Source organism: Notolepis coatsorum, assembly GCF_963971535.1.
Source record: "Notolepis coatsorum genome assembly, chromosome: 12".
In the NCBI taxonomy this organism is placed as follows: domain Eukaryota; kingdom Metazoa; phylum Chordata; class Actinopteri; order Aulopiformes; family Paralepididae; genus Notolepis; species Notolepis coatsorum.
In genome coordinates, this window is record NC_140176.1 from 16,062,965 (window position 1) to 16,078,914 (window position 15,950).

The 15,950-nt window shown below is 46.1% G+C and overlaps 1 protein-coding gene across 3 annotated transcripts in view; it reads right to left on the reverse strand.

The window, feature by feature from the left end:
- Window positions 1–1,119: 1,119 nt before the first annotated feature.
- nub1 (negative regulator of ubiquitin-like proteins 1) overlaps window positions 1,120–15,950 on the reverse strand; it is a 32,808-nt gene continuing 17,977 nt past the window's right edge. For 2 of the 3 annotated variants that reach the window (XM_084326212.1, XM_084326213.1), the window contains 5 exons: window positions 14,116–14,268; window positions 10,666–10,812; window positions 9,244–9,324; window positions 7,018–7,249; window positions 1,120–2,500 (listed from right to left, as the gene is read on the reverse strand). In XM_084326212.1, coding sequence (XP_084182338.1) covers window positions 2,358–2,500; window positions 7,018–7,249; window positions 9,244–9,324; window positions 10,666–10,812; window positions 14,116–14,268 — 756 coding nt within the window. In that variant the 3' untranslated portion in view covers window positions 1,120–2,357. The remainder of the gene's footprint in view (window positions 2,501–7,017; window positions 7,250–9,243; window positions 9,325–10,665; window positions 10,813–14,115; window positions 14,269–15,950) is intronic. The other variant, XM_084326214.1, reaches the window with a different exon arrangement.

Consider the following 15,950-nt stretch of genomic DNA (forward strand, 5'->3'; position numbering starts at 1 on the left):
TGTTTTGAGAGAAGTTAGTAATTTCTAGAAGGTATATTGAAGGTATATTTTCATAACTGAATAAACAAAAACTGTCCTCAGAGGATAATTGGATCCCTGGAACAGTTTTGAAGCTGGACAGGCTAGACTCGAGGCTTATATTTGGTTCATAGTGCCTCAACATGATTTTGTTTTCATTTACGATAATAATTTTTTTTTTTTTTTGTCTTTTTCCCCCTCCATTTTCCTCCGATTTTCTCCCATCCCAATGTTAGTCGTATGCCAATTCCCAGTCCCTTCCTGGTCGCTGCGCACTTACCCCCCACAGTCAGATCATCTGGGAGAGTGGAGGCTACCACGTGCTTCCTCCGACACACGTCCAGCCAATCACCGCTTCTTTTCACCTGGCAGCGCGGATTCTCATTGAGAGGGCGTAGCGTGTGGGAGGACCACACTATCCCCCTCACGTCCAATCCGCGCTTAGCAGGCGCCCCGACCGAACTGTAGGAGTCGCTGTTTACAACGACCCGGACCCACCCCGCCAGCTTCTCCCACCCTCTGATACAGCCAATTGTATCAGTGCAGACGGCCAGCCAAGCTGGTGACAACCCCGGAGCTGTGAGCTGGATTCGAACAGGCAAATCCAGCTCAGCTCCGGGGCTGGTGACGAACGCAATCTCCGCTCGGCCACCTAACCGCCCCATAATAAAATAATTCTAAGAATTACAGTGAATGTCTTTTGCAGGCTCAGCAAACAAATCCCCCTCCTCCAAAACTGCATAATGTAATCCTTTAAGTGTTATTCATCCAATATTTAGCAAAAATGTATTTATATACCAACAATTCTTCTATAAGTGCCATGAGAACCTTTTTCATCTCAACTACTAATAGTAACTAGTAAGATAACTCATCATTTCTCAATTGACAGTTCTAATTTCTCAGTGATGTTTTTTCATACACGGCGTGTATAGAACACTGTATAGTTTAACTTAGATCACCCCCATCTGCCTGGTTCAAATTAATACAAAACATCTGCACTGTATAGGAATGCAGAGGAAAGAAACAACTTTACAAAAATGTACCTAAATAATATTTCACAGTTTTGTAAGTGACTCGACACATAATACACAACGACTGCCATTAACAACAGAGAATTTTAATTAATCCAACAGGTTTTCCAAAATCAACATGTACATAACTCAAATGGAATTACAGACAATCTAAGTCTGTGGCACTTTTACAAAAATGTCATGTCTCAATATTAATGTATGAAATACTTCTTGGCAATCCAAATTCAGGAGGGAGAGGCCGAGGGAAATAAATCTTGTGCCCATGAGGCTACAACTGAACGCGGAGCCAAAACAAAATTTTATTGAGCAAGAATTAAATAACAAATAATATCACTGGACTGATTGCTGTGAAATTAAATAATGTTCAAACAGAACATGGCTTTTCACAAGCGTATATTAGGAGGATGTTCTGTCTGCTATTTTTCTTCAAACAGCACTTGTCCCATTGTGTGTGTGAGTGAGTGAGTGAGTGTGTGTGTGTGTTTAAACAAGTCCTTCTGAGCTGGAGCCATTGTTGATGCCATACTGAGAACTAAGGTTGCAGCCGCTCTGTAGTCGTCATATAGGGAACGCGCCAGGAGTAGGGACCCCAACCTGACACTTTAACCCTTTCACAGCCACACTACAGAAGGTTAACCCTTTCACTACCACACTACAGAGGGTTAAGTCTGTAGTGTGGTAGTGAAAGGTTAACCTTCTGTAGTGTGGTAGTGAAAGGGTTAAGAAGCCAGAATATACAACAAATCAAGAATCTTTATTATTTCAGCTGAACTGTTGCTGAACTGTTATATATATATATATAAAACAAAACCATCGAAACTGGACAACCAACAATGGCACGCAGGTATGTGGTAAGGTTGTAGGTGTGTGTCTGTCTGTGTGTTAAAGTCTGTTCAAATAGGCCGCAAAGAGAGATTCAAAAGGTAGCACTGATGCAAAGTCAATGGAAACTGGCGAACAGAGCGAGACAAGACTATAGCTGTGCTCCAGGTGGCGCACACTGCAGCACAGAGATATACGCTGAAGTCGAAAATGTTTCCGCTTGAGTGAGAATTTCACATTGGCTTGATGAAACAAAATGATGAACCGCTAGAGTAAAACGATAAAACTGCTATGAATGTTCTGTAGCCTATAGAAACTGAAATAAGTTACATTTAGAAACGTTTTTTGTTAAAATGTCAACAATGGTACGGTCGAGACCAGAACGCACTAGTATGTCTTTGCGTCCCGTTTCGCTAAGTTATTGTTCAAATCCAACGGTCATACGGACACACGAGTAGTGGGAGACAAATATTTCTGAACGTGCTACTAGATGGTGTGTGTGTGGCCCGTGGTGAGGTAAGACTTCATGGTGGCGATCAGCTCGCTCTCTTCCTCCAGTGTGAGATCCAGGTAGTCCTCCTCGTCACGAGAGATGTCCCCCAACACCTCGTTCACCAGCTCACTGTCCTCTGCACAGACAGAGAGAGAGAGAGAGGAGAGAGAGACAGATAGACAGGGAGGGAGGGAGAGAGAGACAGAGAGACAGATAGAAAGAGAGATAAGAGAGACAGGGAGAGAGGGAGAGAGAGAGAGAAAGAGAGAGAGATAGAGAGAAAGAGAGAAAGAGAAAGAGAAAGAGAGAGAAAGAGAGAGACAGAGAAAGAGAGAGGAGAGAGGACAGAGAGACAGATACAGAGAGAGAGAGACAGACAGAGATACAGAGAGAAAACGAGAGACAGATACAGAGAGAGAGAGAGAGAGAGAGAGAGAGAGAGAGAGAGAGAGAGAGAGAGAGAGAGAGAGAGAGAGTTTTTGAGATGTGACCATGAAGATGTGATGTTTTGAGATTGCATGGTTGTCCACAGGCGTCTTCCGTGGGCTGGACTGTGTCCGCAGTGCTTCTCCCTGCTCTTCCTCTCGCATTTGCTCTCGTGGGCATCGTGGCCGGATTACTGTCCGGACTGTGTGCAAGTCCGATCCCGATGCGAGCTGGACCACCCCGGGATGCACTCTATGCACTTCTTATAACAGTCTAGGGCTGACCTTCGAAGCTTTTTATGGCAATCGAAGCTTCGGGGCCGAGATTCGATTTTAATTCGAAGCTTCGAGAGAGAGAAAAAAGAAAAAAATAATATATATATACCGGTATAGATTTTTTTTATATTATGTTGTGGGATTTTGGCAGTACAGCACTTTGGTCAACTTTTGTTTTTAAATGTGCTCTATAAATAAAGTGGATTGGATTGGATTAATTAAATGAATGAGTCGGGAGCTGCGCTGCCTGGGCGGCTGCTCTCCGTTACACAGCCAACCACATTACATTACATAATTATGTTGCAACCTTCGTTCGTTGCATTGGAAGCGCAATATTTTGCAGGTGGGAGGGGGGGATAAAAAAACATTTTAATAAACGAAAATTGATATATATTTTTTTTTCTTTTTTTTTAATATATTCAAATTATATTTTCCCATTCGAATCCCGTGCCCATCGAACGAAGCTTCGAAGTATTTAAGACAGCCCTACAACAGTACAATGCAGTCACTGTGCAGCATTACACACTTACATAATGCACCATCATGACTCCAGTGATGCCATATGTGGCTTCAGTTATAGTGATGAAGTAGCTAGTGTAATAGTTACATTTCCTATAGATGTTTTGAGGAATGGGACTCGTATTAAAGTACCAACCAAATTAAATAAATGTTTGTTAAGTCACTACTGTGTCTATCACACTGAGTGAGGTAACACAATGGCGAATGAGCCTATGGCCCACTGACGAAAGCTCATGCAGCATTACCAAGTATTATGAAATGGGTGCCTGTGGCGACATTCCCAGGAGAAATATATTTACCGTATCAGAAGACATCATTACATTTCTCTTTCATGCGTTACTACTGGTTACCCAGGTGCAAACTGCCAACTGATTGAAGGCACACAGTGTTTGGTTTTGAAGTGGTCCATAAACACACCTGCAATTACCACCTATTGCCATAGGTGGCACCAAAGACAATCAAATGGAAATATTCTAACAGCATGCCGTTTGTTAACGGACTGAATAGGTCAACAAGCACCATGAAAAAAACGTTTGCAAAGACAACAAAGACAAAAGACACATTTCTTTTAAATCTAGAGTTTTGTTGTGCATCAACTTTAAATCTGTATATATTTGTATATATGTTATTTGATACTATCTTGTCTAGCACAGTCTCTGGAGCGTAACCGTAAGAAGCATTTTGTATGAAAGTATTCTGTACTTCTGTATGACAACTATTAAAGAAACTTGAAGAAACTATAGGCAAAGAAGCCTACTAGTAGGTGTGCAAACTAGGGATGCACCGATATGAAAATTTGCCACCGATACCGATACCGATTGTGTTAGGTCAACTAACACAATCGGCCGATACCGATACCGATATTTGTGGCAAAAAATTAAATAAAAAAAATGTGTACTTAAAAAAATAATAATTATGAAACTACTGTATATTTGTACGTCTCTAAATGTTTTGATGCATTGAAAATGGAGGACACTTAGGTAAAAAAGCCGAAAGTCCTTTTCTGGTCTTCATCCTCCAGTCCACTGAGCTGTACTGTATTGTACCCACTCTGCAATCTGTCAATAAAGCTTTCAATCAATCAATCAGACAAATGCATAGAAAAGCCCTTATTATAACCAAATAACAAAAAATTATATTATTGTTTATGAAAATGTTTTAGCCCTATGCTTGACTATTATTTTAGCCATGGCAACAAATAAAATAATAATAATAAAATGAATAAATAAAATATTAAATAAATAGGCTACACGTCTCTCTTTTTGTGTTACAAATTGTGCTCACCGATATGAACATAGGCCTCTTTACTTACTTAAAAAAAAGGAAACATCAAGAAATATGTTTATGGTATTAATTCCACCATGCCATGTTGCACTATCTCTCTCCCAGTATGGTCTGCCGGGCTGCAGCTGGATACTATTGTCTCAACCAGAGCTCTCAACCAAAGCAATGCAACAGAACAATTTTGATTGACAGTCGATTCTGCCAATTACGTCACACCGCTTGCACCCGCCTCTGCTGTTACCACCAATCGGCAAGCACGTATTCGTTTTTTACTTCCTGGATGTCCGCCATTGATCTGCAGCGAGAAATCAACAGCAAACCAACGCGCTAATAACGTTAGCTCCCCGCCGGCCACGAGTAGATTACCAGCACTCCGCAGGATGACCAAATGAGGCATAATGATTTTACTGCAACGAATGTTATAATAAAACAAAGCTTTTCTATACATTTGTCTGATTGAAAACTTTATTAACAGATTGCAGAATGGGTACAGCTCAGTACGGGCTCTGAGCAACGGAAGGAACTGAGCTATGAATTGAGTAATGCTTGCTACTTGCTATGTTCGGGTAAATAATATGCTGATGTTATTGAACGTGTAACACTAACTATATAACGTTAATGCCACAAAACAAATGCCTTTGTTAATCATAAGTAGTAACTTTGATGCAGTAGCTTGTGTGTGTGGAGGCGGCGTTGTGCTGGTCGCGACTGAACTTATTTTTTTTTGCCTTTTGGCGCGACACAAATTGATGGATATTTATCGGCTACTGCCATCGGCACATTTGAGCTTATCGGCCGATAGGCCGATTGCAGTCAACAAGGCACTTATCGGCCGATACCGATACCCGACCGATACATCGGTGCACCCCTATTGCAAATGTTTAGCAAGTACTGGTGTTCCAAAATGAACAGCAGCTGTGGCTGTTTTAAAGGGGAATTGCACTCTGGGTCTTTCTCGTGTTTGGAGAAAAGTACTTTTTCTCAACGCCAGCCAGAGGTTGCCACGCCTACCAAACACACAAGAGGAGAGGAGGGGCTGAGCTTTTACTTATGGTTACTCCACCAGCCAGAGGTTGCCACGCCTACCAAACACACAAGAGGAGAGGAGGGGCTGAGCTTTTACTTATGGTTACTCCGTTACCATGGCGAGCGAGAGTGACAATCGAGGTATCAGAGATTGAAGTGACCTGCCCACTGTAGCTCCTCCTGAGTGAAGGCAGAGCTTGTTTGTTCTGCTTGTTTGTACTACCTGTACCTCCCCTCCCCCATGCTGCTATGATGCCTGCATTTCCCCAAGGGGATCAATAAAGGAATATATTATCTTATCTTAGCTAAGAGTCACTATGACATAATGGCTGCAGACACCACCTTCTGCTGCCAAGGTTACGGAGCAGAGACCTCGCTCATTTACCAGGTTGAGGCGTAACCTATTCATTCTCTAGGCAGCTACAATGACTGATGTTGCTTTGTGGTTGAGGTTGTGGAGGTGGTAATGCAGTGACTAGGAGATACATAGACTGCCAGGCTACCAGACAGACTACCAGGCTACCAGACAGACTATCAGACAGACTACCAGGCTACCAGACAGACTATCAGACAGACTACCAGGCTACCAGACAGACTGCCAGGCTACCAGACAGACTACCAGGCTACCAGACAGACTATCAGACAGGCTACCAGACAGACTACCAGGCTACCAGACAGACTATCAGACAGGCTACCAGGCTACCAGACAGACTATCAGACAGGCTACCAGACAGACTACCAGGCTACCAGACAGGCTACCAGGCTACCAGACAGACTACCAGGTTACCAGACAGACTGGCGACCAGGCTACTGGTTTATTCTCAACGCGGCTTGTTCATATCCAAACAAACAAACAAACAAACAAACAAACAACAACAAACGTGCTTATTGGCTCACACTGACACAGATGAGATTAACATTCGATAACAACTTCCGATACCACAGCATTTTTCCATAGTAGTGAAGCAATTCGATCTATACCGTAAAAAAAGGATCGAATTTCGATGGCCAGGCCTACCGCCCCCAAAGATAAAGTGGTTGCCTGCACTCGACAGCGACATCCCCTTCCCCCCCCCCCCCGTTCCCAAGTGCCCCGTGCACCACGTCAAAGACACACGCTCACTTTTGCGCTTGTGTGTGTTGGGTTTCCTTCCTGTTCTCCCACCTGAAGTCTCCGAGGAGGTGCTAGGCTCCTCCGACGAGGAGGAGGAGGAGCAGGGAGGAGACGGGGAGAGGAGATCCGGCGGGAGGATTCCCTGGTTGTCTAGCAACAGCTGCGTCGCCAGCTGTACGTTGCCGAGCATCAGACCCAGAGCCGCCTCGGCCATCTCCCTCTCAAAGCCAAGACACACCAGCTAGAGAGAGAGAGAGAGGGGGAGAGAGAGAGATAGGGGGGAGAGAGAGGGGAAAGAGAGAGGGGGAGGGGGAGAGAGAGAGGGGGGGAGAGAGGGGGGGGAAGAGAGAGAGGGGAAAGAGAGAGAGGGGAAAGAGAGGAGACATAAGAGAGAGAGGGGGAAGAGAGAGAGGAGGATAGAGAGAGGAGAGAGAGAGAGCGGGGAAAGAGAGGATACAGAGAGAGAGAGAGGGGAAAGAGAGAGCAAGAGAGGGGGATAGAGAGAGAGATAGAGACAGAGGGGGGAAAGAGAGAGAGGGAAAAGAGGAGACAGAGAGAGAGAGAGGGGAAAGAGAGAGGGGGGAAATAGAGAGAGAGAGGGGGGGGGGAGATAGAGAGACAGAGAAAGAGAGATAGTGAGAGTGAGAGGGGTGAGAGTGAGATGGGAGAGACAAAGAGAGAGAGATACAGAGAGATATAGGGGAAAGAGAGAGAGGAAAGAGAAAGAGAGACAGAGAGAGAGCGAGACAGAGAGAGATAATAATAAGCAATAAATCAGATGAGAGATAGCATAATACCAAGTCAAGTCAGCTTTATTTATATAGCACGTTTACAATGACTAAAAGCCACCCAGCGTGCTTTACATACTAGAACACAATAAAAAAAAACACGTACAGTACAGTAACAAATAAAATACACTAAATTACAGTAAATAAGTATAGTACACTAAGAAACAAGGTGCAATATAAAAAAAAGTGACAAGAAGTAATCAAATAGATACAAAAAGGTCCAGAGTAACAGCAAACGTAGTTGACAGGTGGCAGGCTAACTCTGATCAAAGGCCAGGGAGAACAGGTGTGTTTTCAGCAGCGGTTTAAAGGCCTCTAGGCTCCGGGAAGATCTAATGTGGGGGGGGGGGGGGGCTGTTCCAGAGCCAAGGGGCTGCAGCAGCGAAGGCTCTGTCCCCCCCCTGGTTTTGAGCCTGGTCCTGGGCACCTCCATACCAACAAGGTTACGCTGGCATAGCAAAGATGGAACCATAAGAATGATGATGTTCAGTCGTTTTCCCTCTGAAACCGCAGAATAGTGCTCGCTCAAACTATCCTACAAACGATAGTGACTTCTCCAGAGTCAAGACGAGTAAGATAGATAAGTGCAAACGATCAAAATAATAAACTATGGGGCGGTCAGGTGGCGTAACGGAGATTGCGTTCGTCACCAAACCCCGGAGCGGCTAGATTCGCCTGTTCGAATCCAGCTCACAGCTCCGGGGTTGTCACCAGCTTGGCTGGCCGTTCACACTAATACAATTGGCAGTATTAGAGGGTGGGAGAAGCTGGCGGGGTGGGTCCGGGTCGTTGTAAACAGCGACTCCTACAGTTCGGTCGGGGCGCCTGCTAAGCGCGGATAGGACCTGAGTGGGATAGTGTGATCCTTCCACACGCTACGCCCTCTCAATGAGAATCCGCGCTGCCAGGTGAAAAGAAGCGGTTGATTGGCTGAACGTGTGTCGGAGGAAGCACGTGATAGCCTCCACTCTCCCAGACCGACTGTGGGGGGTAAGTGCGCAGCGACCAGGAAGGGGATTGGGAATTGGCATAACGACTAACATTGGGATGGGAGAAAATCGGAGGAAAATGGAGGGGGAAAAAGATCAAAAAATATAAAGAAAAAAAAAAAGAAAAAAAAAACTGTTGTGGCAAGGATGTTTTCTTTAGAAACAAGACGAAGAAGAAATCCTACATGGATTCTCAATTCTTGTTTTCTGAAGCCGTGAGACATATTATTCTCCATTCCATTCTCCCTCGCACGGCTACAAAGACAATGGGTGTTATTTTCTCTGACGTTTTGCCAGTGGCGTTTATGGCTAAAGCTAGCTATTCACACTCCTTTCGGTCTATTCAATGCAACCCAACTAGTCTGCCGTTCTCTGCTTAGCACCCTGCAGAGGTCCCCAACTGGTCGACTGGAACTGAACCTCGACTGGAAAAGAAAACGACTCGGATGTCAACTTACCTGTTCCACCTTCTCTGGATCAATGGCGATCTCTCCTGTGTTGTTATTGGTTGCCTGGACAGCCTGGGTGTCTACAAGAATCTGGTGGGGGGGGGGGGGGGGGGGAGTTTATATCAATACACATATGGAAAAATATGTATACGAATCTTGCAAGCTTTTTGATATGGGCAGTTATACGAAGGCATTTAGATAATCTGGGCATCCAGTCATCTAAGATTTAATAGTATACAAAAACATAGATGAAATTAGTAAGATCATGAAAGGAACGGAGTGGGGCTGTAAAGAGACGCCAATGACCAATTTGCACTCCGACGCAATCTGCGCTTCACCATTTGGCTTGGCTTGCACTCGTTATGTATATATTTTAATGCATTTGCCATACAAAGCAACCAAAAATGCTATAGGGTTTAATTGGGTGAAATGTATATTTCCAACAATATTTCCAAAAGATTGTCATCAATACAGGATAGACTGAATGCTAGGCTACAAGGTTATGCCCGTTAGTTCTTCATTACAAACTTGGATGAATTGAAAATAGAGGACCCTGATGTAAACAAGACGAAAGTATTTTTCTGGTCTGCATCCTCTTAGCTGTTGTTTGTATTGAGCCGTACTGTATTGTACCCATTCTGCAATCTGTTAATAAAGTTTTCAATCAATAATAAATCAAACAGTAGGTTTCTTTTGCACATTAAAAACTTTTTCAAAAGAGATGTTTTCAGCTCTTAAGTGTTGCCTCGTTTTCTAATAGTGTGTACAGATGGATTTTGGAAGTGGTTCCCCAGGCGTTCTATTTCAAATAGATCCACAAAACATAGGCATAGATTGGAAGTAGGGTTACGCTCTTTTGAAAACCTACCTAATAAATGTTTCTCATAAATCCTTTCTGGATGCTAAAAAAAACTCAAGATTTCAATATTTGGGCGCTTACATTTCCAAATTTATTTTAAATAGTATTTCCTTGCAAATGTCTGATTTATCTGTCTAGTCCTAATTGACAGACGGCTGGTGAACTTGAGAACCGTTAGGACAGTGCACAGACTCTGGTGCAGTGTGTTACGACGGTTTGGACCATCATCACTATTACTACCGTTTTATTGAATCTTGTCACTCTACTACTACTATTTGCACTTTGTTCTATTATTATTATTATTATTATTATTATTATTATTATTATTATTATTATTATTATTATTATTATTATTATTATTATTATTATTATTATTATTATTATTATTATTATTATTACCTATCCTGCCCCCCCCCCCATGCTGCTATGGCAATTGCATTTCCCCAAGGGGATTCATAAAGGAACACTTGACTTGGATTCACAGACAGACAGACAGACAGACAGACAGACAGACAGACAGACAGACAGACAGACAGACAGACAGACAGACAGACAGACAGACAGGTACGCACTCCGTAGGCCTTGTCCACGTCTCCGTCAGCCTGGTACAGGGCGCTGGCCGCGTCTCTCTTGGAGTAGCCCAGTTCTCGGAGGACGGCGATGCCCTCCACTCTCATCCTCATCTTCTCCCTCTCTCTCCCCTTCAGCTCCTCACGCTCCTGGATGAACACAGCAGAACACAGTCACTCTCTCTCTCACACATCTTAACACAATCACTCTCTCTCTCTCACATCTTAACACAATCACTGTCTCTCTCTCTCTCTCTCTCTATCTAACATCTTAACACAGTCACTCTCTCTCTCTCTCTCTCTATCTAACATCTTAACACAGTCACTCTCTCTCTCTCTAACGTCTTAACACAATCACTCTGTCTCTGTCTCTCTCTCTCACATATTTTATTTATTTTTTTTCTTTCTTCTCCTCCTTTTTCCCGATTTTTCTCCCATCCCACCCTTCCTGGTTGTTGCGTACTTTCCCCTACTGTTGGTCCGGGAGACCGGAGACTGTCACATGCTTTCCTCCGACGCATGTGCAGCCTGGGGCAGGCCAACCTGGCCGCGCAGGTTCTCACCGGGGAGAGTGTAGCGTGTGGGAGGCCACACTATCTCTCCTCAGATCCAACCCTCGCTGAGCAGGCGCCCCGACCGAACTGTAGGGGTCGCTGTCCACAACGCCCAGGACCCACCCTTCAGCTTCCCACCCCCTGATACAGCCAATTGTATCAGCGTGAGAGGACAGCCAAGCTGATAGCAACGCCGGGAGCTGGATTCGAACAGGCGAATCCTAGTGTCTCCCGGTGTTGGTGACGAACGTAATCTCCGTGCGCCACCTCCCCCCCCCACATCTTAAAACTATCTATCTGAAAGAACTCGGTGTGTTTCAGTAGAAGATTATACCTCAGCTGCTCTTACTGTAAACAAAGGTGTTCCACAAGGTTCTATTTTGGCCCCTGTCTTATTTTCCATCTTTATAAATGAACTAGGAAATGGGATTAACCCAGCACGTTTTCATTTATACGCCGATGATACAGTTGTTTACACAGTGGCTTCCTCTTTAACTCAGGCCATAGAGCTTCTACAGGATGCTTTTAATACACTACAACACTCCTTGCTAAGGCTAAGACTGGTCCTTAATGCAAAAAAGACCAAGTACATGACCTTCTCTCGCTCTCGAGCTAATACAGCTGTCCCCCCGATTCTGACACTGGAAGGGACATGCCTTGACAAAGTAGCATCCTATAAATATCTGGGCATATGGATTGATGAAAAGATGGCCTTTGATGTTCATATTGGGAACCTACTGAGAAAACTTAGACCTAAACTGGGCTTTTTCTTCCGGTTAAAGAAATGTTTCCCGTCTGAAGCCAGGAAGAGAATTGTGCAGAGTTCCTTTCTGCCTGTATTAGACTATGGCGATGTAATCTATATGCATGCTCCTTCCTCCCTGCTTAAAAAGCTGGATTCTGCGTACCATACTGCCATACGTTTTGTAATGGGTGCAGGCTCTCGCACCCACCACTGCACTTTGTATCAGTCATTAGGATGGTCCTCTCTGTACCAAAGAAGACAATCACACATGTTGATTTTTATCCTTAAGTCATTGCTAGGTAAGCTGCCCTTATATATCTCCAGACTTCTGTCCTTTTATACTTGCTTTTTTAATACCAGACGAGCAGCAAATGGGATGCTGTTAAATGTTCCTTTGATGCAGTCAGAGCTTGGTAAAGCTGCATTCTCCCACTATGCTCCCTTTTTATGGAATACGCTGCAAGTAAAACTTTGTCTACAGGCACTTCCTACTGTGAATGCTTTTAAAGGTATGCTACGATTGGCCCTTTATGAAACATGTAACTGTTTTACCTGATGCTATTGTTGATGTGATTATGCTCCTTGCCACTGCACAAATGACCCTCTGTATTTATATTTGAATTGTATGTTTTTTGTTTAATGCCCTGTTTTATGTTGAAACTTGTTGTGTGCTGTGTTGGTCAGGACTCCCTGGAAGAAGAGATCTTGTATCTCAATGGGACATTCCTGGATAAATAAAGGATAAATAAAAAAAATAAAAAAGAACACAATCACTGTCTCTCTCTCTCTCTCTCTCTCTCTCTCTCTCTCTCTCTCTCTATCTAACATCTTAACACAATCACTGTCTCTGTCTCTGTCTCTCTCTATCTAACATCTTAACACAATCACTCTGTCTCTGTCTCTCTCTCTCTAACATCTTAACACAGTCACTCTGTCTCTGTCTCTCTCTCTCTCTAACATCTTAACACAGTCACTCTCTCTCTCTAACGTCTTAACACAGTCACTCTCTCTCTCTAACGTCTTAACACAGTCAATCTCTCTAACATCTTAACAGTCACTCTGTCTCTCTCTCTCTCTAACATCTTAACACAGTCACTCTGTCTCTCTCTCTCTCTCTCTCTAACATCTTAACACAGTCACTCTGTCTTTCTCTCTCTCTCTCTAACATCTTAACACAGTCACTCTGTCTCTCTCTCTCTCTCTCTCTAACATCTTAACACAGTCACTCTGTCTCTCTCTCTCTCTCTCTCTCTAACATCTTAACACAGTCACTCTCTCTCTCTCTCTAACATCTTAACACAGTCACTGTGTCTCTCTCTCTCTCTCTCTAACATCTTAACACAGTCACTCTGTCTCTCTCTCTAACATCTTAACACAGTCACTCTGTCTCTCTCTCTCTCTCTAACATCTTAACACAGTCACTCTGTCTCTGTCTCTCTCTCTAACATCTTAACACAGTCACTGTGTCTCTCTCTCTCTCTAACATCTTAACACAGTCACTCTGTCTCTCTCTCTAACATCTTAACACAGTCACTGTGTCTCTCTCTCTCTCTCTCTAACATCTTAACACAGTCACTCTGTCTCTCTCTCTAACATTTTAACACAGTCACTCTGTCTCTCTCTCTCTCTCTCTCTCTAACATCTTAACACAGTCACTCTGTCTCTCTCTCTCTCTCTCTCTCTCTCTAACATCTTAACACAGTCACTCTGTCTCTCTCTAACATCTTTTAAAGATACATTTTTTGCCTTTTTTCCAGCTTTTTCATGGTCAGACATGACCGACAGAGGAGAGGGTGAACGGGAGAAGAGCGGGGAGAACATGCGACAAATTATCCCCCGGGAGCGGGAGGCGAACCCGGGGCGACCGCGTGGGTGTGCAAGGCACTATGCGGTGCGCCACAAGGGTGCCCTCTCTCGAACATCTTAACACAGTCACTCTGTCTCTCTCTCTCTCTCTAACATCTTAACACAGTCACTCTGTCTCTCTCTAACATCTTAACTCGGATGGTTTGACATTTTAATTGAAAACATTGTCTCCATTATTGCCATTCCTTATTTTCGTGGAGACTGGTGGAGGCTACCCACGACTGGGACACGAGTATATCTTTGAATGTGCACGTGCCCGTGCGTTGGTCTGTCCCGACCCCCCCGTACCTGTCTCCTGTTGGTGATGTGCATGGCGGCCTCGTTCACGTTCCCCTGACACGCCCTGAGCCCCAGGCGGACCTCCCGCTCGCTGAAGCCCAGCGCCAGCAGCTGAGTCACCTTCTCTGGGTCCAGACTCAGGCGACTATACAGCTCCTCCACCTAGCAGGGAATAACCACACACACTGTCAAAACATACTCTTACTTTATTGCACTGCGGTGCAGATCCAGAGCCTGCAGGATCATGAAGGACCCTCATCAGCCCAACAACAGTCTGGTCAAGCTGCTGCGGTCAGGCAAGCGCCTCCGTATACACGCAGCAAGAACAGAGAGACTCAGACTCCGCTTCTTCTGGAGGGAGTAGGGCAGGTGGACTGGAGGGCGTAGGGCAGGTGGACTGGAGGGCGTAGGGCAGGTGGACTAGAGGGAGTAGGGCAGGTGGACTGGAGGGAGTAGGGCAGGTGGACTAGAGGGAGTAGGGCAGGTGGACTAGAGGGAGTAGGGCAGGTGGACTAGAGGGCGTAGGGCAGGTGGACTGGAGGGAGTAGGGCAGGTGGACTGGAGGGAGTAGGGCAGGTGGACTAGAGGGAGTAGGGCAGGTGGACTGGAGGGAGTAGGGCAGGTGGACTGGAGGGAGTAGGGCAGGTGGACTAGAGGGAGTAGGGCAGGTGGACTAGAGGGCGTAGGGCAGGTGGACTGGAGGGAGTAGGGCAGGTGGACTAGAGGGAGTAGGGCAGGTGGACTAGAGGGCGTAGGGCAGGTGGACTGGAGGGCGTAGGGCAGGTGGACTAGAGGGAGTAGGGCAGGTGGACTAGAGGGCGTAGGGCAGGTGGACTGGAGGGCGTAGGGCAGGTGGACTGGAGGGAGTAGGGCAGGTGGACTGGAGGGAGTAGGGCAGGTGGACTGGAGGGAGTAGGGCAGGTGGACTAGAGGGAGTAGGGCAGGTGGACTGGAGGGAGTAGGGCAGGTGGACTGGAGGGAGTAGGGCAGGTGGACTAGAGGGCGTAGGGCAGGTGGACTAGAGGGAGTAGGGCAGGTGGACTGGAGGGAGTAGGGCAGGTGGACTGGAGGGAGTAGGGCAGGTGGACTGGAGGGCGTAGGGCAGGTGGACTAGAGGGCGTAGGGCAGGTGGACTGGAGGGCGTAGGGCAGGTGGACTGGAGGGCGTAGGGCAGGTGGACTAGAGGGAGTAGGGCAGGTGGACTGGAGGGCGTAGGGCAGGTGGACTGGAGGGCGTAGGGCAGGTGGACTAGAGGGAGTAGGGCAGGTGGACTGGAGGGCGTAGGGCAGGTGGACTAGAGGGAGTAGGGCAGGTGGACTAGAGGGAGTAGGGCAGGTGGACTAGAGGGCGTAGGGCAGGTGGACTGGAAGGCGTAGGGAACGTGGACTAGAGGGAGTAGGGCAGGTGGACTAGAGGGCGTAGGGCAGGTGGACTAGAGGGAGTAGGGCAGGTGGACTAGAGGGAGTAGGGCAGGTGGACTGGAGGGCGTAGGGCAGGTGGACTAGAGGGAGTAGGGCAGGTGGACTAGAGGGAGTAGGGCAGGTGGACTGGAGGGAGTAGGGCAGGTGGACTGGAGGGAGTAGGGCAGGTGGACTAGAGGGAGTAGGGCAGGTGGACTAGAGGGCGTAGGGCAGGTGGACTGGAGGGAGTAGGGCAGGTGGACTAGAGGGCGTAGGGCAGGTGGACTAGAGGGCGTAGGGCAGGTGGACTAGAGGGCGTAGGGCAGGTGGACTGGAGGGAGTAGGGCAGGTGGACTAGAGGGAGTAGGGCAGGTGGACTAGAGGGAGTAGGGCAGGTGGACTAGAGGGAGTAGGGCAGGTGGACTAGAGGGCGTAGGGCAGGTG